We start from the raw sequence: 19,536 nt of genomic DNA, 5'->3' as shown, positions 1-19,536 counted from the left end.
GTGTTTACCACAGCCATTTCCATTCTCTTTGCAAAATCTACCACTGCCTGTCCTTCTACGTTTCTCTCCCTAACACCAAACCTGCCTATCACATCCTCATCTCCTCTGTTACCTTCCCCTACAAGACCATTAAAGTCTGCTCCAATCACTGCTCTATATACACAAAGACACAAAAATATTTTACTAATGTTAAAAATACCACAAATTCAATAGTCCACAGCATCTGCTTCCTCAAGAAGACACTGGCAGTGATTCAGGTTGTCATTTAAAAAAAATGACGTTTACATACTATTTTTCCAGGAGGCAGCTTCACTCATTTCTCAGCGTGCGATGAACCCCAGAGAGATGTTTAAACAAAGAGAGAGAGGAATTATTCCCAGTGACTCAGACGTGCCGCCTGCTGCCCCCGCTAGTCCTCAGCCAGGTATCAACCACCGTCGTACACAAACATGTGTCTCACTGCCACTTCTAAATTAACATGAAGTAGATGTTTACTGACATGTGAGTGGTAGATGACATCTGGCTATGTCTACAGAACAACACTATCCTTTTTTCATATCTGTCCATTAGACTGTGCTGTTGTCACCTAGTTAGATTTAACACTGTGTTGCTGTCATGGTATTTGTCTCTGTTCAACCTTTCAGCTCTGTGTTTTCCCCCTTCTTTCTCTCTCCTGCCCTGTTGTCCATATGGTTTTTGTGGTTCCATATTTGTCTTATCTCAGGGCGCCTGCAAAGCCCTTTTTTCTCTAAGCAAGCAAATGAGTTTGAGCGAAGCAGCTCACCTCAGCGACAAGCTTCCCCCGTACCAGCAGACTCTGCCTCTCCTGTCCGTGCTGCAGGTGTGAGCTATGTACACATGCACACACCACGACAGAGACTACATCCACGTTTTTACATTTTGTTTAAACGTGGTTGACCTTTAATCACTGCTAAATGGTTGACCAGAATTGGGTTTGTTTTTAATTACATTTTAATCAAAGGACTGTGACTAAGACTAAGTGGTTGCTGTTATAATAAATTACTGTGAGGAGATACAGATTAGTACTGGCCAGAAGTTGGATTTGAGGATCTGGTCGGGACACATTTGTTTTAGGCAGAAACCATAGCAGAAGACCTTTGCTAAAAACACCTACTCACTGACGGCCTCATTCACTGCTAAAAGATGCATTTTCTCATTGTTGTCTGTGCATATTATCATTTTGTCAATCATGATTTTTATCATTTAACCTGCTTCCATTCATCAAACTCTTTCATAATAAGAGTTTTTCTTCTGCTTCTACTGCTGCTGCTGGTGGTGGAAATGGTGGTTGCGTTGGTGTTTTCCCCACCTGTGTGGACTTGTGATTGTGTTCCTCTGCATACATGCGTGTCTGTGCTTATGTTTTTGGTTTGATAAGAGCCCGATGTGGAGGATGGACAGACCAAGTGTGAGTATGATGAGCAGGAGGTGCCCCCCCAGGACCAAGGGAAAGGTGGGAGTCATGTCAGATTTACCATCATGTCATAAACTCTTCCATCTGCTTCTCATTAAAAGTTCCTTCTTATGAAGAGTTTTATTGCAGTTTGTTAAATAGTCCCTTCCTAGATTTTTTTTCTCAAACAGACTTTAATTCGTAATTTTTTGCTTTTCAGATATAAACGGCAAAGTGATTTTGGTGAAATATGTTCAGATTTGTCCAGTATGTAATGCAAATAAAAAAAACATTTGCAATAAATGTTCCATTAAATGGGTAATTTGCATTTGATTTTAATGGTTTAAAATGTCACTACAAATGGTTGACCATCTCTAATATACATTTTATATACTTATCAAAAATGGCCCATTCTGAAAAAAGTTTGGACAACCCCGGTTTAAATTATTTAGTGCTTGGATCTGCTGCTGCCACTAGCTGGTGGACTCACTCAGAACAGATATGTTTCATACTGACTTCCCTCACAATTTTTTTCTTTAGAGGAGGCCCCATCATCTGACACTTATGTCCCGGAGACGTCCTGTGATGTGTCTGATCAGGTGCTTGTGTGCTTAGGTTTAGCAGACCATTTCCAATAGACATTAATAAATTCTTCAATCTAACATAAATCCTCTTTGTCATCAGATGGGGGAGAATAACATGAATGAGACCCCAGAGGAGGAGAGCACAGTCAAAGGCATCTGTGCAAGAGCCTTGTACGATTACCAGGCCGGTAAGACTTGTTTGTGCTTTGTTTTAGCACAAAGACACTTTGTACAGTTCACTTTCTCTACATGAGTTGTTGGAGATGCTGAATGACAAGGTGGCCTAGAATAGACTTGGAGTTAGAAAAAAATATTTATGATGAGGTTAAAATGTTAATGTTGAAACTCCCCGGAAGAAATTAAAGGATGACTCCAGAGAAAATTAAGTTTGTAGCGATTGAAGACATGAAGGTGGAACAGTAGAAGAAAGGAAAGCTCAGATGAAGGCAGATGATTAGCTTCAAGGAGATTAATTTCTTTCAACAAACCCTCGTACTGTTGTGATGTTTACTATTCATTGATTTTATTTTTTCTTTCATCAGCTGATGATACAGAGATCTCTTTTGATCCTGATGAAATTATCACCGGAATTGAGATGATCGACGAGGGCTGGTGGCGAGGTTATGGAACTGACGGCCATTTTGGAATGTTCCCAGCCAATTATGTTGAGCTTATCTAGGGCTAATTCTATCTATCCCTAATTCTAATCCTTATCCTAACCCTATCCCTCATCATCTGCACAGATCATCACAGTAGCAACCCCAGAAGACTTCTGCAGCCTAGCAACAACCAGGCAGCAAAGTCCATACTCTTGCAATTGAGTAATTCAGCTGCAGCAGAGCAGATGTCTGTTTCCAATAAGTCACTGAGTGTGATCAATGGTCTGAAAATTTCAAAATCAATTCTACATTTAAAAAAATCCAATCATTTCCATTAAATTATTGATGTTGTGAGTGTGAGTGACTGATGGTATGGTAAAAGGATTTGTGAAAACCAAAAACTTCCTTCCGTTCCCTCACTATACGACCTATTGTACCTTGAAATTTGATGCAGTAAAATATTGGCCTAGAATAAGTCTTGAATACTTGTACTTCACATTACTTACTAAGACTGTATTATTTGTTTGTATCACACGGCCTTGTCATCTTGACTGAAATGTCCTTTTGTTGTTGTTCTGCAGTGGAACTTGGTTTCTGTGAGAAATTCTCACTCAGTTTTAGTACCAATCTGACTGCGATTGACGTATTTGCAGTGCTCCTGCTAGTTTCTCTTTTCCTACTTCAAGAAAGTAATGCATAATTGATGGAGTTCCCTCCTACTGTGACTGTACCATTCAATGTGAACCAGATCACTGCAATGTGTTTTCAGTTCCTCCAGGGACAAGCTGAAGATAACACAACACCAATCAGCTTTATATTCACACCATATCTGCTTTATTAATTTCACACATTATTTGTGATACAGTGCGTAGCTGGGGCTTTGGTTACATTTTATTGAAACTTAAGATGGAAAGTTATGCAATTTATGATATTTTAGAAATGTTGAGGTCAGTCAACCTGGGAAAATCTGTGTCCGTTATAAATAGAAAAAAGCATCAATGTATCCATTTCATTTTTCATGTTTGTGTTTTTCAATAATCTGACAAATGTTACAGATGTTCTTCATGATGAAATAAATGAACAAGCTGTATTTTCACAAGTTGTTATTCATGATTTTTACTGAGTGAAAAGGTCTAATAAACATCAGAGTTTTTGAAGAGGGATTTTTCAGATGTGTAACAGAAACTTACACGTACATATAAACGCACAGACTCGCTGTGCGCTCAACAATCAGTTTCCTGGAATAAGAGGACAGCTGGGGAATTCACCTCAAATGCATAGGTTTCAATTTCACAAGAAATATAAGAGTTGACCTCTCCCACATCCTTCACTGACATGTTTATGTGACTGAATCTCAAATTATCAAATCCTAATGCTTTGGGGAGCTGTGTTTTAAATGCAGTGTGTGTGTAAGGTACTGTACACAATATTAAGGGCTGACATGCAAAATATTTGTTATAACAAAGGAATTGCATCACAAATGTAAAAGGTTAAAACTACATATTTAGTTGCTTTAGTCTAATTTGTCACATTCTCACATAACTGGCTACATGTTAGAGTAAATTAATCATTTTAAAATGATATATTTAGGTAGGATTCACAACATAGCTATCCTTAGTACACATCTCTGCAGCAAAGAAGACCAATGTTAATTATGTCAAACATTAAACAGGCATTTGCTTAATAATAGCAAGTAATTCGAGTTTAGAACATGTTTGGTTGTACACGTGACATTCCGGCAGGTTCCAAATTTACCATCATAAACAGGCCAGTGGTTTTCAGAGCGGGGGATAGGAGGGACTCAGAGCATTGGTGAGAAGATGAAGGGGAAAAAGTAATATTGTTTATTTATAAGTTAAGTGCCGTAATCGACAGATTATCACGTTTCCGTTTGTACCTGAACGCACCTTGTGCGACAGTTGCAACGTCTTCATGCAAAGGCTTTGACGAAAAATAAAAAATAAAAAACAACAACATTGCGTTGTTAATATACGCACAACTACTGCATTAACGGGAACACAAGTTGATGAGTTAGAAATCTGACGTGGAATAGAAGACGCAGGGGAATAAATGTAAGTAGGGCAGTTGGCTTGGGAAGTGCACTTTGGTGAAAACACATTCGCTGTTGATGTCAAACATGAGGCCTTTATGAGAAACTTGTTCGGATTACAACGAACTGTATCATGTTGTGAAAAAGTCTTATCTCCTATAGTCAACAAACGAACGTGGAGACGATGAGCAAAAACACAGGCTGTGAGACAAAGAAAATCCCCAGCTATTCATTTCATACCTTCACAGATATAAACATGTGAGGTTGAGGTGCGGCCAATACGACGAACACCCGAACGTGGAGAAAATATCGTGAATACAACACAGACACACACACACAGATTTCTTGTCTGAAGTGAGTCACAATCCTGGGAACCATTTTTGAGCTTTTCTGATTCCCGTCATGGAGAGAAACGGTCACTTTCTCTGCTGCAAAATAACAAATTATCATATCAAAACCAATACAATAATCTTCTCTCTCTTTAAGAGAGCACACTGGTATTAGTGGATCTGTAATATTTTAGTATAGATGAGTAAATCTGCATGAGTGGGAGAGAATAGTGTTAACCAGTTGAAGACAGCGTAGGTGTGTGTGGAAAAAAAAATCCTGATACCGAGTCAAGAAAATGCTGTGAATCATTTCTGAAGAAAGCAAATATCAAGTTAAATTCTAAAACAATTTCAGCTCAAATTTGCTGAAACGGAATTTGGGAATCGAACAGTGGTCACTGTAGAAAACCTTTACACCAAGCTGTGATAAATAATGTGTGTAGCTGTGAGTCAGTTAATATACAGTATACGACACATATATAAAACAACATGTTAGTTTCAAGGTAAGATGTTAGATTTTAGGGTGATAAGCAAAGAGATTCTGTCAAAATTCCACTAATAATGTTTTCTCACCTCGAGTCCTAGAAATATTGAAAGAGAAATTTTTTTTTTCACAATAAGTCTTCATTTGTGCAGTCTTACCAACGTTTTTCTGATGTATATGCAAATATAAAACTTAATTAACAATGCAATGTGCTGTTATGCTACTTGCATATTATTTCAGAAAGTGATTCAAATCTTAACGTCTTGTTCATTCCATGAACTGAAAATCAGTTACTGTTTGGAGTTCCCCATAAGTTTTTTTTTTTTTAAATCACGATTTTCATTTTTGTTCCTGTTGTTGGCCAAAACTACGGCAGGTACTTCAGAAGGGGTAAACACCCTTTTTTTTCTTCGCAGGACTGAACTCAAAGCTGACTTAAAACAAATGTCTTCATTGAATCAGTGACATCTGTCTCTTCCTTTTCCTGCTGTGTCTGCTGGGTAGAGCTAATCAGCTTGATTACACTCACCTGTGTCGCTGGTCTTACTTGGTGTACCAGGTAACACAGAACAGATATATATATNNATATAACATGCCTTGTTCATACGACCCATTGAGTTTCTGTTATTTTGTACTTTGTGAATAAACCTGCTGCACCTGAAGTTAGTGTCCTTTGTGCTGCATTTGGGTCCTGCCTGCTTGTCAGCATGTCATGTCGGCATGTAACAGAGTCCATTATTTATTAATAGAATTACATGTGTTTTAATGTTGCTCTATTCCTCTTTATATAAAGTAAAAAAGAAAAAGTACACTGAAATTTATAAGCCACAAAGATTAGTAAAAGTTTAATGAAAAAAGAAAAAGCAGCAAATCAACAAAACAAGATCCAGAAGCAAAAATGTGTGTTTTAACCAAAAATTTAGTTTTTACACCAAGAGTAATAAACATTGTTAAAACAAATAAGGTAATAATAAGAAAAGAAACACACCTCTTTGCAGTACTTTTGATTTATGTCGATCAGGCATGCGCAAACTGTTCCTCAAAGGGCCATGTGGCTGCAAGTTATTGTTCTAACCAACCAAGAGCACATAGTTTCCAATCAGCTGTCTGAAGACTGAGACCAGTTGATTAAACCTGTCAACTCAGGTGTGCTACTGCTTGGTTGGAACAAAAACCTGCAGCCACAGTGGCCCCTTGTGGAACAGTTTGGGCACCCCTGATGTACTGTAGATGGTGTTGGAGTTCCACTGGGAGGTAGTTGGCATCAGCCCCATACAGGTGGAGGTGGGACTCTCCTGTTGGCTTTGCCTGATGCAGTCAATACCAATGTGAACGTCAGCACCAGTGAAGATCAACAGGGGGCAGTTGTTGCGGTGTTTACCACAACACCTTACTGACGATTGCTTCTAAGGTCACTGCTTGTCTGACTGTAATATGTTAAAATGACCTCCAGTGACCCATAACTGGTTGCTGGTTGAGTAGCAAAAAAAAAAAAAAAAAAATCAAATGCTTCTGCATTTTTTCCTGGCATTTGTATTTTTAACTAGCATATTTCAGGCAGTGGTCAGTAAAGAGCATTTTAAAGAAGTACTACTTGACATACAAGCTCTGAGTTCACTTTGTAAACTGAGATGCTGCTATTGAATATGTACAAGTGTCTTATGGAGAGTCTTCACTTTTATACAAATAACACAAAAAGGCATGAATTTAGATTAAGCATGTTATTTTTTAAAAACCCACCTCAGTCATGTTGAAATACTCCTTGAGACACCAATTTGCTTCAAACTGTTAGTTGTTCATTTTAAATTCATTCTTAAAATACTGATTTTTCTTTTTAGTAATGACAAGATTCGGGAAATGTCGTTGTGACATTTAATGTCCTTTCTGGGCCATTAGTTCAATTTTCGCTCTCACTTCCTCAATTTGTAGTTCAGTCCGGAGTTGGTTTTATGTATTATACCAAAAAATGGCTTGATACTGAGTCTAATGAAAATAAATGATATTATTGATTTAAACAATATTCAAGTGACTCAGGATTTTACATTAGTACATTTAATTTTATAACTAATTAATTAATACGTTTTTATTATCTTTTATCTCTTCAGATAAGAGAGTGGAGTCAACTCAAGTATTACACATTTGACAGTTTTAAAAATTAGAAATGAATTAAAATTACCCTCCAAAAACATTTAATGTGGAGAACTGCATATACAGTCATAATTAGGCTAAGCTTATGTTAATATTAAAAAGTAAAGTAGAATATTTTTTACAAATATTATTCAAAGGCAAAACATTTCAGACAGAAATATAAGTTTTAATTAATACAGTACATGATTATAAAAGTTAATAAAGTTGTTCCTGAATCAATTTCTGACTGTTCAAACGTAACAATTTATTCTCTGTGTGTAACTAGATCTGACTGATATTATTCTCTGTAAAAGGGAAGGAAAAAAAGAAAAAAAAAATTGGCTGCGGTGTCGACCAATGAAACTGTCTTGTGGAGACACCATCCTATTTCGAGGTGCAGAGTTGAATAGGACGCTGCAGGAACTGCTCTCTCTACACACAGTTAAGACAGGGACGGAGGACATCATCGAACCATGGGTGAGTCTCAGTGTTGATTTCCATATTACTTACAATAGTACTTCATCTGGTATTACTGTAGTAGCCTCAGTACTGTTTACTGTGAACTTTGGATTTCTCCAAATCTTAAAAGATGAAAAAACTTCAAAAACTTTACAGTTACTCTGATCACGAGTACAAACAATGACGGCATTATTAGAACAGATACACATTTGTACACGTGTGATCTAATTATTTTAATATCCATCCTAAACCAGTGTTTGGAACTAATCTGACATTGAAATGAATGATTAACACAGCAAAAAAAAGTGTGTTATTTTCTAATTTCACCACGAGGTCAGGTATTTTTCAGAAATACTATAATACGATGTTGCTATTTCTGAAAACAGAATTTATGGTTCAAGCCGCAGCACAGGAAACAAATGATCTCAAAAGAGAAGTACATTGGTTTAGTACATAGATGATATTGATGTGGGTGGAGGGTCAGAGGGCTCCGAGGTGACAGGTCATCTGAAGTCACTTCATCGCCGTTAAACTTCATATTCTGGAAACAAACTTCACTAATCACTGTTGCTAATTATTTACGATACACTTTACTTTAGCAACTCAACCTGTTTGCTTGAATACCGTACATAGAGCTGGAGAAGCCGGACTTTTACGAACCAGGATTAGAATTAATCAGATGTAGAGCTGAGAGTGGAACTGTTAGGAGATAAAGTCACAGAGTTGGGACGGTGTGGACATGTGGTAAAGGAGAGACAGTGGACATATTGGACAATACATGTTGGTGATGGAGCTCTTAGGCCACAGGAAAAGAAGGTAGTAATGTAGTACAGGCGTGGACAGATGCTGCTGGTATTATAGTAACAGTTGAGGGACGTCTCCAGAAAAGGATTCAACATTTCTGCACAGTCCCTGACAAACAGCTTAAGTAATTCACTGTTAAATCCTGTAGCTGGTGTGTTACAATATCACACCGTGCTGCAGGAAGTGGTTTGTACCTTGCGGTTTTATACCAGACTCACTCGACAATATCTCTCAACAACTGTTCAGATTATTGTGCTGAAGAGTCACTTGGTCACTGGAGAGTTTGAAAAGTAAAAAAAAGGAAAATAAAAAAGGTGAATAAACCAAAAAAAAAGGTTTTATGTTGTTATGTTTATATTTAACTGCATTTCTAAGGTAATCTCTACAAAACTGCAGGTTGAACTGTAGTAACATGTACTTTTGTTCATTTTAATTGACTGGCGTGTTGTGTGCACATTGTACATGTCTTGTGGCAAATGCTGTGAATATAATGCTTTAAAGTCTTCAATGGAAGAACATATAGTACTAATGTGTCATATGGTGCTGGTCTGAGCTACTGCTAAGTAGTGTAGTGTATTAGTTCCTTACAAAAGTACCAGAACTTTTATTAGTCTCCTGAAGAAACGGATCGGAACAGAGACTTTGTAAGAACTGGCTCTATTTGAGTTTCTGCTGACAAGCTTCAGAACCAAGTTAGAGATAATTAGCATTAGCGTTAGAATCGCGATGGTTCTTTTTGTGACACGTCAGAAGAATAATTTGCATTGATCTTTATGGGAATTCCCTACAACAAAAAACAAATTTTCTCATGAGAAACAAAAACAGCTCAATCCATGTAATTTGTTCCTGGTACTTTCTCAAAGTCTGTAGATAGAATGTGTGTCATTAATTTTTTGACTTCAAGTTAATTTTATATTATAATTAAATATAACAAACATTGTTCTAACATTCCCCTGGCACAAATATGTCAATGTGGAAATAATGAAGTACTTTTGGTGTTGATTACTTCACATTAAATAATACTATGAGATTCCAATCAGTCACCTAAAATAAAAACAGGAAATTAGTAGGTTTGTGCTATAAGTGAACTTATTTTAAAGCTGTAAATCACTTTAAAAAAAAAAAAAAAAAGGATACGTTCTGTTATTCTGGTTATTTGAATTTGAATATACCGCACATAAGTGAGAGGAAATTCTTTCATACTTTTTCTTTTTTCTTCACCCTGTACCTGTTGTCTAAAATGTCTCCTGCGTCTAAACAGCTGCTGCTGAGGACCAGAGTGAGGCGCCAGCGGCACAGACCGACTCTGGTGGTGATGAGAAGTGGACAATGAAGCAGGTACACTTACACATTCACCCACTCCTGAAGAAAAAAACCCCACACTGTGCAGTTTACCACTTTGTTTGCAGTTCTAGTGAAGACATCTACCCAAATATGGTGCCACTTATTTCCCCATTGTTCTGCCTGTGGTACATTCTCAGTGCTGATTGGTGCTTTGTTTCATCTTGATGGAAGATTGTGAAAGATTGAGTAAGAAGAAGACTTCTGAAAAATTACTATATTATCCATTATGGAACTTTTCACTGTTTTAATCAGTACAACAAGGTTGTATATACAGGCACAGGTGTTCCACTGGTTTGCATCAGTTCCCCTTTTTAATATTACATATCTAAGTGATACCAGGAATTGTATTTGTACAATTTGCTGAAATTAAAATTTTGAGTCACGTTGTTGATCTTGATATTTAGTAACATAATCTCAAAGCAGATTGGTTACAACACAGTGAATACCACTTCTGTCCATGAAAAATATTGAATAAGAAGAACGAGAAGAATGATAAGTATGTCATTCCAACAGATTAAATTAACCCAATAGCATACAGTGTAATAAATAGATGTCAGTTCAGTCTCTCAGTGTATTAAGCGAATTGATTAGCAGTACAAAATCCACCTCATGAGGATGTGTAGTCTTATAATAACCTTTGGCCATCTTATTGATATAGCTATCAGTTTGAACGACCCTGAATGCTATTCTGACAGCATGTACTGAACTGCCAGTCATAATGTAACATAAACTTTCATCCAGAGCACCTGTGGGTTGTGGTGAAATAGGAGATGCTCACGTCATAGACATGCCGCACGTCAACAATAAACCGTTACTATGAGGTCAATGTGGCACCACATCTCTTTCTTGTTGAACCTGTGTCTGAGTTAAGTCAGCAATGAAGGTAAATACTGTCCAACCAGGATGAATAAATATTAGTATAAATAACTAGAGTTCCATGGGTGTGTTAAAGTGCGTGCAGTGGACTGAGAGTGAATTTTAATTGCTGCGATTTGACACATCTGTGACGTTTGTTTTTAACGATACTGTTACTGTAGTGGAGGTTAATAATGCTGAGCTCAGTCCAAGATGAATTTCCCTACGGCAGACAATAAATTGTTCTGCATTGTAATATTTGGCTACGTGCAGAAACCTGCAGGTCGTCACAGATGCTCTTCTGGTAACTGAATGTGAGAAGTACCAAATAGCTCATCAAATTTCCAGCGTTGATGTGACTTGAAAGCCTGATGGTTTCTGTGGTGACCTTAGGTCTGCTGATAGAATTCGTCTTTGTGTGCCACTGTGAGAGTCACATATCAACACAGTGACATAAATGTCACCCACAAAGTTTTCCAAAAAAAGAAGAAGAGTGAGAGATAAAAAAACCTTCACATACAAAGTGAAAATGAACTGATGTTTCACAGCGATCCTTGCTCTGTGCTGCAGACTGAGATCACATCTTTACAGGCTACAGTCTGTGGCTAAGAGAGAGAGCGCAGACGTTTCCTGTACGCAACCATTGATGCATCAAACTGAAAGTTTTTCTGAATCAAATAAATCTGAACCAGAGACCAAAAGACACGCCACCATTTTTTCATTTTGCCACCACATTTGTTAAATTCTGGTAAATTTTACACAAGTCCAGACCAGAAAAACTAAATGTGCTTTGACGTCAAAATAAGTGTAGATGTCGCAATAGGAAATATGGCTTCTTACATCGGTTCACAGGAAAAGTGGAAAGTCAGATGTGTCGGCTTCTGCAGGGTCTCTGAGCTGTGACTCAGTCGGGACTCTCTTCGGTAAAAGCCTGCACCTTCACTATTACTCACCCCGAGATGCTTCTCGGAACCAGGAACTACATAGAGGAACTTGATTCAATATGAAACCACCTTGTGTGGTTTTTGTTGTGTAATGACTGCGTGAAATAAAGGCTTCAAGTGATACAATGTAAAATTCTAAAATTATTATCCTGTCCTTTCAAAGTGATTGACCCAGAGACGAAGTGAGTCTTTTAGATTAACTTTTAGACATTGCGAACTTCAGTAACTCACAGTTTGACTGCAGTAATAGTTGTTGTTTTATAATAATGATCTGTGAAATGTGTTTCTTAAAAAATGACCGCTTTGCATTACATTAGTAGAGCACAAGTTGCCATTTAGGCTGTGTTGTATTGCATGTCCTCTTATTCATAACGTCAATATTTGTGGACCTTTGCACAGCATAACTATGTTTCCTAAATGACTATTGTTCTTCTCTCCAACTAAATATATAGCTGTAATATGAAATAATACTACAAACGTACACTAATACATAGTGTCAATCAGACACGGAGATCAACAGTGTGCTAATAAAACATTTAGAATATAATCAGCATATAAAGACACACAACATCCTCGATCAACAGTTTCTCTTCTTATGTTCTATTCCTTCCATGCGTCTCCTTCTGCAATTTCTCTAACTGATACTTTGAATTATGCCTGCCTTCACTGTTTCATTTCTGCTTTTCTGCAAACCACAAACTGTGACATTAACAATTTCTTAAGTTGGCCTTCTGGGCAGTCTGGTCCAGTTCACTTGAACATCCCAACAGTCAGTGACACCATTTCTGTGAAATATCACCCTAACTGCCATAAAACCACACGTGAGATCTGTGTAAAGCTCAGCTGTCAACAACTGCTTGTTATACTTCATGCATAAACTCTTTCTCGTCTGTGTTATTCTAAATGGTGTGTAGACCTAAAAACCCTGCAGGTCTACAAATATCCCTCCAGACAGGATGTGGGGTGGTTATATACTGAAAATAGTGGTTAGAAAAAAATACCCAGGTTTTCATATCAACATTTCTGTCCCATGAGAGAAATTGTATATGTCTTTCCCCATCTATAAAAACACCATCAACTGTAAAACAGATTTGTGCACGAGTGTAGTGAACCCTGTCACCTTCACAGAAGAAAATTCTATAGTCAATTAAACAACACCTTTTCTAATCTAGACTTTGCCGGCTGTCATTGAGATTCATGACTCTGTGACTGAATATGAGGAGGAGGACGAGGAGGAGGTGGAGAAGGAGATGGAGAGGAAGGAGGAGGAGGCAGGGTCTGGTGCAGGCCAGCCAGAGGAAAAAGCCTTTGTGTTAAGTCTTCACTTATTTATGAAGGAAAAAGGTTCACCCATCGAGAGGATCCCTCACCTGGGCTTTAAACAGAGTGAGTTGAAGACAGCTGCATGAATGAAAAAACAATTTGTTTGTTTGAAGATGTCTTCATATTTTCTGTATGTTTTCTGTTGTCAATACAAGCTCCAGGGCTATTATAACTAACATTTAATAAATCTCTGTCTTGGAACTTGAGATTATGGGATTAATATGGAGAAATCTGACAACAGGATTTGATCACATGGTGTTGGACATAACAATGACTAAATTAAACTTCATTGATGATGCATTAGATATGCTGTATTTTCCGGTCTACAAGTTGCATTTGTTTTTTTATCCTTTACCTGGGTTTGGTGACTTATACTCAGGTGCGTCATATATTTAAAAATATATAATTTCACATGTTTGTTATTTTCACACTGACAGCCACAAGAGGGCACTTTAGGCTTGAGTACCAGTATCTGCTACTCCTGTACCACTGAAAATTTACATGTTCGTTATTTTCACACTGACAGCCGCTAGAGGGCACTGGTGTGACTTATATTCCGGAGCGATTTATATATGTTTTTTTCCTCTTAATTATGCGTTTTTTTTGGTTGGTGCGATTTATACTTTGGAGCAACTTATAGTCCGGGAAATATGATAGTTAGAAAGGCAATTAAAAAAAAATCACCTTTCACCTCAAAATACAAAATGCTGATTCGCATGGCTAGTAAATTATTACAACCTTTTTAAAGGTAGGGGTTTTTGTGGTCACCAAATTTTATCTAGAGGAGGAAGAGCTTATAGAAAATAATAAGGATAATACTGAGGATAAGTTGGAGTAGAGGAAAGAGGAGAATAAAATGAGTGTGATCAAATACAGATGTACTCATAGGTCAGATACAGCAAATATCATTTACAAACATCATTGGTAGCCTTCAACGTTACTTTTTTTCAGGTCATGCATATACAGTATAATTTCCTCAACAATCATAAAATACAATATAAAAGTGTCCTACATGTTTGTGTTTTTCAGTTAATCTCTGGAGGATTTACAAAGCAGTTGAGAAGCGTGGAGGTTACGACTTAGTAAGTACAAGGACGTTACTGACCGCTTGATGCAACATAGAAATATATGACCGTTCAGACGTGCGATGGTTGTCACACTCACACGTGCGATTGAGTGTACACTCTCCAGCCACACTGTCATGTCTTTGATAGTAACAAAAAAAGACACACTGGCATAGACACACTAATATAGGCTACAAGTTCTGACCCTAAAACCAAAGACCCCTGCTGCCACTGCTGCGTTTGTGAACTGATACGAAAAAACAAGGCCTGCGTATGAATGCACATTTTAAAAAAAACCCAGAGTGGAAAACCACAGCACTTTAATTTGGCATTTAAATAATAGACTGTCAGTGACCTTTGTTTGAAGCAGATTAGAACAGAAGGCAGACACAGTGGGGCCCCAGGAACCTCTCTATGGGCTGAACAATGTGTACACACAACAAGTACAATGATTTCACATTTTAACGTTTAAAATCATTATGTGATGTAAATGAGTGAATATTTAAATATTTTTGCTTTTTTTTTAAGTCAACTATCTTTCTTATCTTAAAGTTCCATAACGTCATATGTGTCATCATTGTGTTAACTGCAGGTGACAGCACAGCGTCTGTGGAAGAAAGTGTATGATGAGCTGGGAGGAAGTCCAGGAAGCACCAGCGCTGCTACGTGCACTCGTCGTCACTATGAGAGGTGAGAATCCTAACCATGTTTCCAGCTAAGTTCTCAGCAAGAATATCCACAATTTCCTTTTAGTCAGCCTATTGTATAATTCATAAAAACCTGTTTTTAAGGCTTGTTCTGCCCTTTGAGAGACACATGAAAGGAGAGGAAGACAAACCTCTGCCTCCGAGCAAACCACGAAAACCTTACAAGAGAAACCCAGAAAACAAGGTCAAAAAGTGTGAGATCAAGAGGAAGAGGTGTCAGGTGGAGGAAGACATGGACTCTCACGTAAGAGACTGTCTGATCAACATCATCTCCTCCACTGTGTGCCTGTATGTGGTAATTGTGTAAAAGAACACCCTCCTGTGGTATTTTACAGATACTGGCTCAAAGGAATCCAGGTCCTGCAGGTCACGGTGAAGCAGTGATGCATCTTCACTCTGGTCTCTGGACTGCTACCCCTGACAGACAGTACCCAACATGCTCACAGCCAAACAGGGATATTTGCTCTTCTGTCTATGCCATTCTTCCAGTCCACAGTTCTCCACAACCTGCCCCCCTTCCTGCAGCTCCTCCTGCAGCTCCTCCTGCTGCAGCAGCAGAGGTCATCTCTCCTCTGGAGAAAAAAAAGCGAATAGCCCAGGCCAGCCTCAACCGGCCCACAAGTCCACAGGGTGAGGACATAGAACGGCCGTCGGTCATCTGCTGCTCACAGTCTCCAGCTCGGGTGTTTTCCAGACACAACTGCAGCTCGTCTGAAGGCTCCCCACAACCTTTATCATCCTCTTCCTCCTCACGCAGCCCTTCACCTCTCTCAGTTTCATCAGAGGACAACCCACAAGGAGGTGAAGACAAACCAGCATTAAACTCGGAAATAATCAAGAAACAATTGAGGCGTGTAGAAAAAAAGTCCAACTGCAGTGAGATTAATCAGTCTCTGAGCTGCCCTCAGGTACCAATAAGCTCTGCGGGGCCAAATAAAGACATTGCCCTGGGCAACTGTCAATCATTGCCCCCTCATTTATCCAAATGCCGAGATAAAGACTCAGGCTGGGAGCCGATCCACAGAGTTAGCAGTAAATATCCACATTATTCGTTGCAGCCAACGCCTTCTTCGAGTTTCTACAAAGTTATTCCAAGGTCTGTGCAGCCTCTACGACCCGCTCCCATTCGGCCAACTTATCAGGATGAACCTACCACCCGGAAGCTAACCAATATTGACCCGTGGTTTCATCAGACGGAAAAGAGGGAAAAGTGCCGGACAGGGTCACAAAAATTTCCCCATCAGCAGGGTATGGTCCACTCTGCTGCCCAGCTGCCCGTATTCTGTGTCCTGTCAGGCTACGATAAATCAGTGAGAGACTCTCGGCCCCAGCCTCCTCTGCACTCTCTGTTTCTGCCCAACAGAATGAGACTGCCACAGTCTCAGCTGATGTACCATCACCGGGTACCGGTGGGTCCAGCTCCTCCTGCTATTTATCCGTATCCCTACTCCGTTCCCCTAATAGGTCCACATCCTGGATACACTCTACCTGCCATCAACCCTGCGTATACCCAGAAGCTATGATTTTTAATGTCGTCATTGTTAAAATTATTGTTGATTGATACACTGGAATATTACCTCCATACTGTAAATTTCTATTTCGAGATCCGAGCATGCGCCGACACTAGGTGGCTGAGCACTCAGAGCAGCCCACGCCACCTCATTCATTCACTTTACGTGTTTGGTGACTTCTGTAAGCATCGCTTCCGTACGTAATGTTATATGCGTGATTTTCTCTCTATTTTGTGCATTATTCTTCGTAATAGTAATGAGTTCTAAGAGAGTGAGTGGTAAGGATGATAGATAGAAGAAGAAACACATGATGACCATGGAAATAAAGCATGAACTTGTCTATAAATATGAGCGTGATGCCCACTAAAGAAAGAAAAAAGCAAAAAATAAATAAATAATAGAAAAGTAAAACAAAAGTAAGCTATATAAGTTAAGTTAATTCTAAGGTTATGTGAGTTACATAGTGTTCGTGTAAGGTACGGAATTAAACTGTAAACTTAATTAAATTTACTGATGTACTGTATTTATATATATATATTGATATATATTGATATATATATATTGATATATAAACATATATATATATACAAAATATGTTTTTGCCCATGAGAGAAGGAAATATTTTCAAATGAAAAAATAAATAAATAAGAAAAGCTTATGGGTGTACATTAGGTTTGTTTGCTGCCTTTATGTATGTATAACTGCATGTATTAAGGTCATATTTATGAAAAAAACAAAAAAAAAGCCACATACGCTTTCCGGCCCACACACATGACCCTACTCTTGTGTATTGGTTTTTAACATACATATCGTCATGTTTACAGAAGCAATAAAATCCTCTTTTTTAAACATGCAGTTTAATTTAGGAAAATATTTTGTACTTCAGACTTTTGCTTGCACTAATTCTCCTGTACTGTATGTCATTGTACTGTATGTAAAAATCTGTTGAAAAAGATACTTCCATTGTAAAGTTACATATTTAAATGTAAAGTTCTGAAATTGTCATTAATGAATTAAAACACTTATATGTTATACTGAATCTGTCCTCCATACTTTTACTAAATGCATTGTCACTGAGCTTATGAGATTAGGTCTTTATGGTAATTAATAATTTTTTTATTTGATAAAGTACAGCAAAAGTTAAAATGGTATATAGACATTAAAATTGTGTGTACTTGAGACTTTTTCAGTTACCTGCTTTTAACATATAAAAATGCTAAAAGCCTAAATATTAAAATGACATAATTATAATTTTGTGTCTTAAATACCTTTAATATCTAAAACGTATTCTTAAAATAATTACATGTCCTTCAAAATAAATAGCAGTTTGTAGTATATGGTTTGCAGCCATCTTTCAGACCAGTAGAGGGCGAAAAATATCTCTAGGCTTAGTAATCGAACAAGAAAGAACCGGAAGAACACCTCTCGCGAGAACACAATTCTGGTGGCGCCAATAAACAAGCACTAAGAACGGGAAGTTTAGGCTACAGCTAGAGTTGTAGTGTGTTTTGGTAATTGAATTTATTTTGATGACCCAGACCTACTTTGAACTTCGCTTGTAGATTAAGAAACAAACACTGTCCTATATACATTTGGATTTTTTGGAAGAAGAATTATGTCGGATGCCCTGTCAGACTGCGGCAGCGACGCGAGCCACGATGGCGGTCAGGAGGACGTCATGACTCCGGCAGAGCTGATCGAAAAACTGGAAGAAGTTAGTTGAATAATAATAAAATATAATTCTGACACACAATTGAATGGACAGACACGTGCTTTTCCAGTCTGTGTTGTTCTTAATGTTATATCCGTGTGTGTGTCTGCAGGCTTGGCTCAATGAGAAGTTCTCCCCGGAGCTGTTGTCGAACAGATCGGAGGTGGTGGAGTGTGTGATGGAGCAGCTCACTCACATGGTACACTCTAACTTTTCCTTCAGATAATAGTACTTGATGTCAGAAATGAATAAGGGATCGAAGAAACAAGTATATAAAAAGCAGGTCAACACACAAAGACATTAAAGACCACAAAGCTGCCCACTGCTCACCTTGGTGATAGTACTGTGTATAAATATGTATATATATTATATACAGTATTTAAGTTATAAAGATGCAGATGCCCACATCCACCTATATGCACTATATATACATACGCGCACACACATACATATCTATACTTACACACATATGCATCTAAATATGCATACACATGTACAGACATACACATACATCAGCATTGCGTGAGCATATACAGTGGTATGAAAAAGTTTGGGCACCCCTGATTGTTTTCAAGATTTTCCTTTATGGATCATTGGTTGTTCAGAACAGCAATTTCAATTAAATATATCATATAGCAAACAAACACAGTGATATTTAAGAAGTGAAATGAAGTTTATAGGATTTACAGAAGTGTGCAATAATTACTTAAACAAAAATAGGCAGGTGCATCAATGTGGACCCCCCAACAGAAAAATTATATCAATATTTAGTAGATCCTCCTTTTGCAGAAATAACAGCCTCTAAACTCTTCCTATAGCTTCCAATGAGGGTCTGGATTCTGGTTGAAGGTATTTTTGACCATTCTTCTTTACAAAACATCTCCAGTTCAGTCAGGTTTGATGGTTTCCGAGCATGGACAGCCCACTTTAAAACAGACCACAGATTTTCAATGATATTCAGGTCTGGGGACTGAGATGGCTATTCCAGAACGTTGTACTTGTTCCTCTGCATGAATGCTTTGGTAGAATATGAGCGGTGTTTAGGGTCGTTGTCTTGTTGAAGTATCCAGCCCCGGCGCAACTTCAACTTTGTCACTGATTCTTGAACATTGTTAGCAAGAGTTTGCTGATACTGACTGGAATCCATGCGACCTTCAACAGTCCCTGCACTGGCCACACAGCTCCACAGCATGATGGAACCACCACCAAATTTAACTGTGGGTAGCA

At 38.1% G+C, this 19,536-nt stretch overlaps 3 protein-coding genes across 4 annotated transcripts in view; all 3 read left to right on the top strand.

Annotated features, from left to right (window-relative positions):
- dbnlb (drebrin-like b) overlaps positions 1-3,696 on the top strand; it is a 10,963-nt gene extending 7,267 nt beyond the window's left edge. Inside the window, exons 10-15 of one of the 2 annotated variants that reach the window (XM_008335569.3) lie at positions 301-424; positions 725-841; positions 1,400-1,474; positions 1,955-2,013; positions 2,099-2,186; positions 2,541-3,696. In XM_008335569.3, the coding sequence (XP_008333791.1) occupies positions 301-424; positions 725-841; positions 1,400-1,474; positions 1,955-2,013; positions 2,099-2,186; positions 2,541-2,677 (600 nt within the window). In that variant the 3' untranslated portion in view covers positions 2,678-3,696. The remainder of the gene's footprint in view (positions 1-300; positions 425-724; positions 842-1,399; positions 1,475-1,954; positions 2,014-2,098; positions 2,187-2,540) is intronic. The other variant, XM_008335571.3, reaches the window with a different exon arrangement.
- Positions 3,697-7,963: 4,267 nt separating this feature from the next.
- Positions 7,964-17,629, top strand: arid5a (AT-rich interactive domain 5A). Its single transcript, XM_025053080.1, has 7 exons — positions 7,964-8,064; positions 10,112-10,188; positions 13,166-13,379; positions 14,346-14,398; positions 14,973-15,070; positions 15,172-15,331; positions 15,423-17,629. The coding sequence occupies exons 1-7, from the start codon at positions 8,061-8,063 to the stop codon at positions 16,608-16,610; spliced, it is 1,794 nt and encodes a 597-aa protein (XP_024908848.1). The 5' UTR covers positions 7,964-8,060; the 3' UTR covers positions 16,611-17,629.
- Positions 17,630-18,016: 387 nt separating this feature from the next.
- The window catches only part of gins4 (GINS complex subunit 4 (Sld5 homolog)), a 5,532-nt gene continuing 4,012 nt past the window's right edge, over positions 18,017-19,536 (top strand). The window contains exons 1-2 of the mRNA XM_008335567.3: positions 18,017-18,312; positions 18,422-18,508. Coding sequence (XP_008333789.1) covers positions 18,214-18,312; positions 18,422-18,508 — 186 coding nt within the window. The 5' untranslated portion in view covers positions 18,017-18,213. The remainder of the gene's footprint in view (positions 18,313-18,421; positions 18,509-19,536) is intronic.

Source organism: Cynoglossus semilaevis, chromosome Z, assembly GCF_000523025.1.
Source record: "Cynoglossus semilaevis isolate Cse_v1.0 chromosome Z, Cse_v1.0, whole genome shotgun sequence".
In the NCBI taxonomy this organism is placed as follows: domain Eukaryota; kingdom Metazoa; phylum Chordata; class Actinopteri; order Pleuronectiformes; family Cynoglossidae; genus Cynoglossus; species Cynoglossus semilaevis.
The sequence above is the reverse complement of the archived record's forward strand: the minus strand, read 5'-3'. Positions and strand labels throughout refer to the sequence as shown.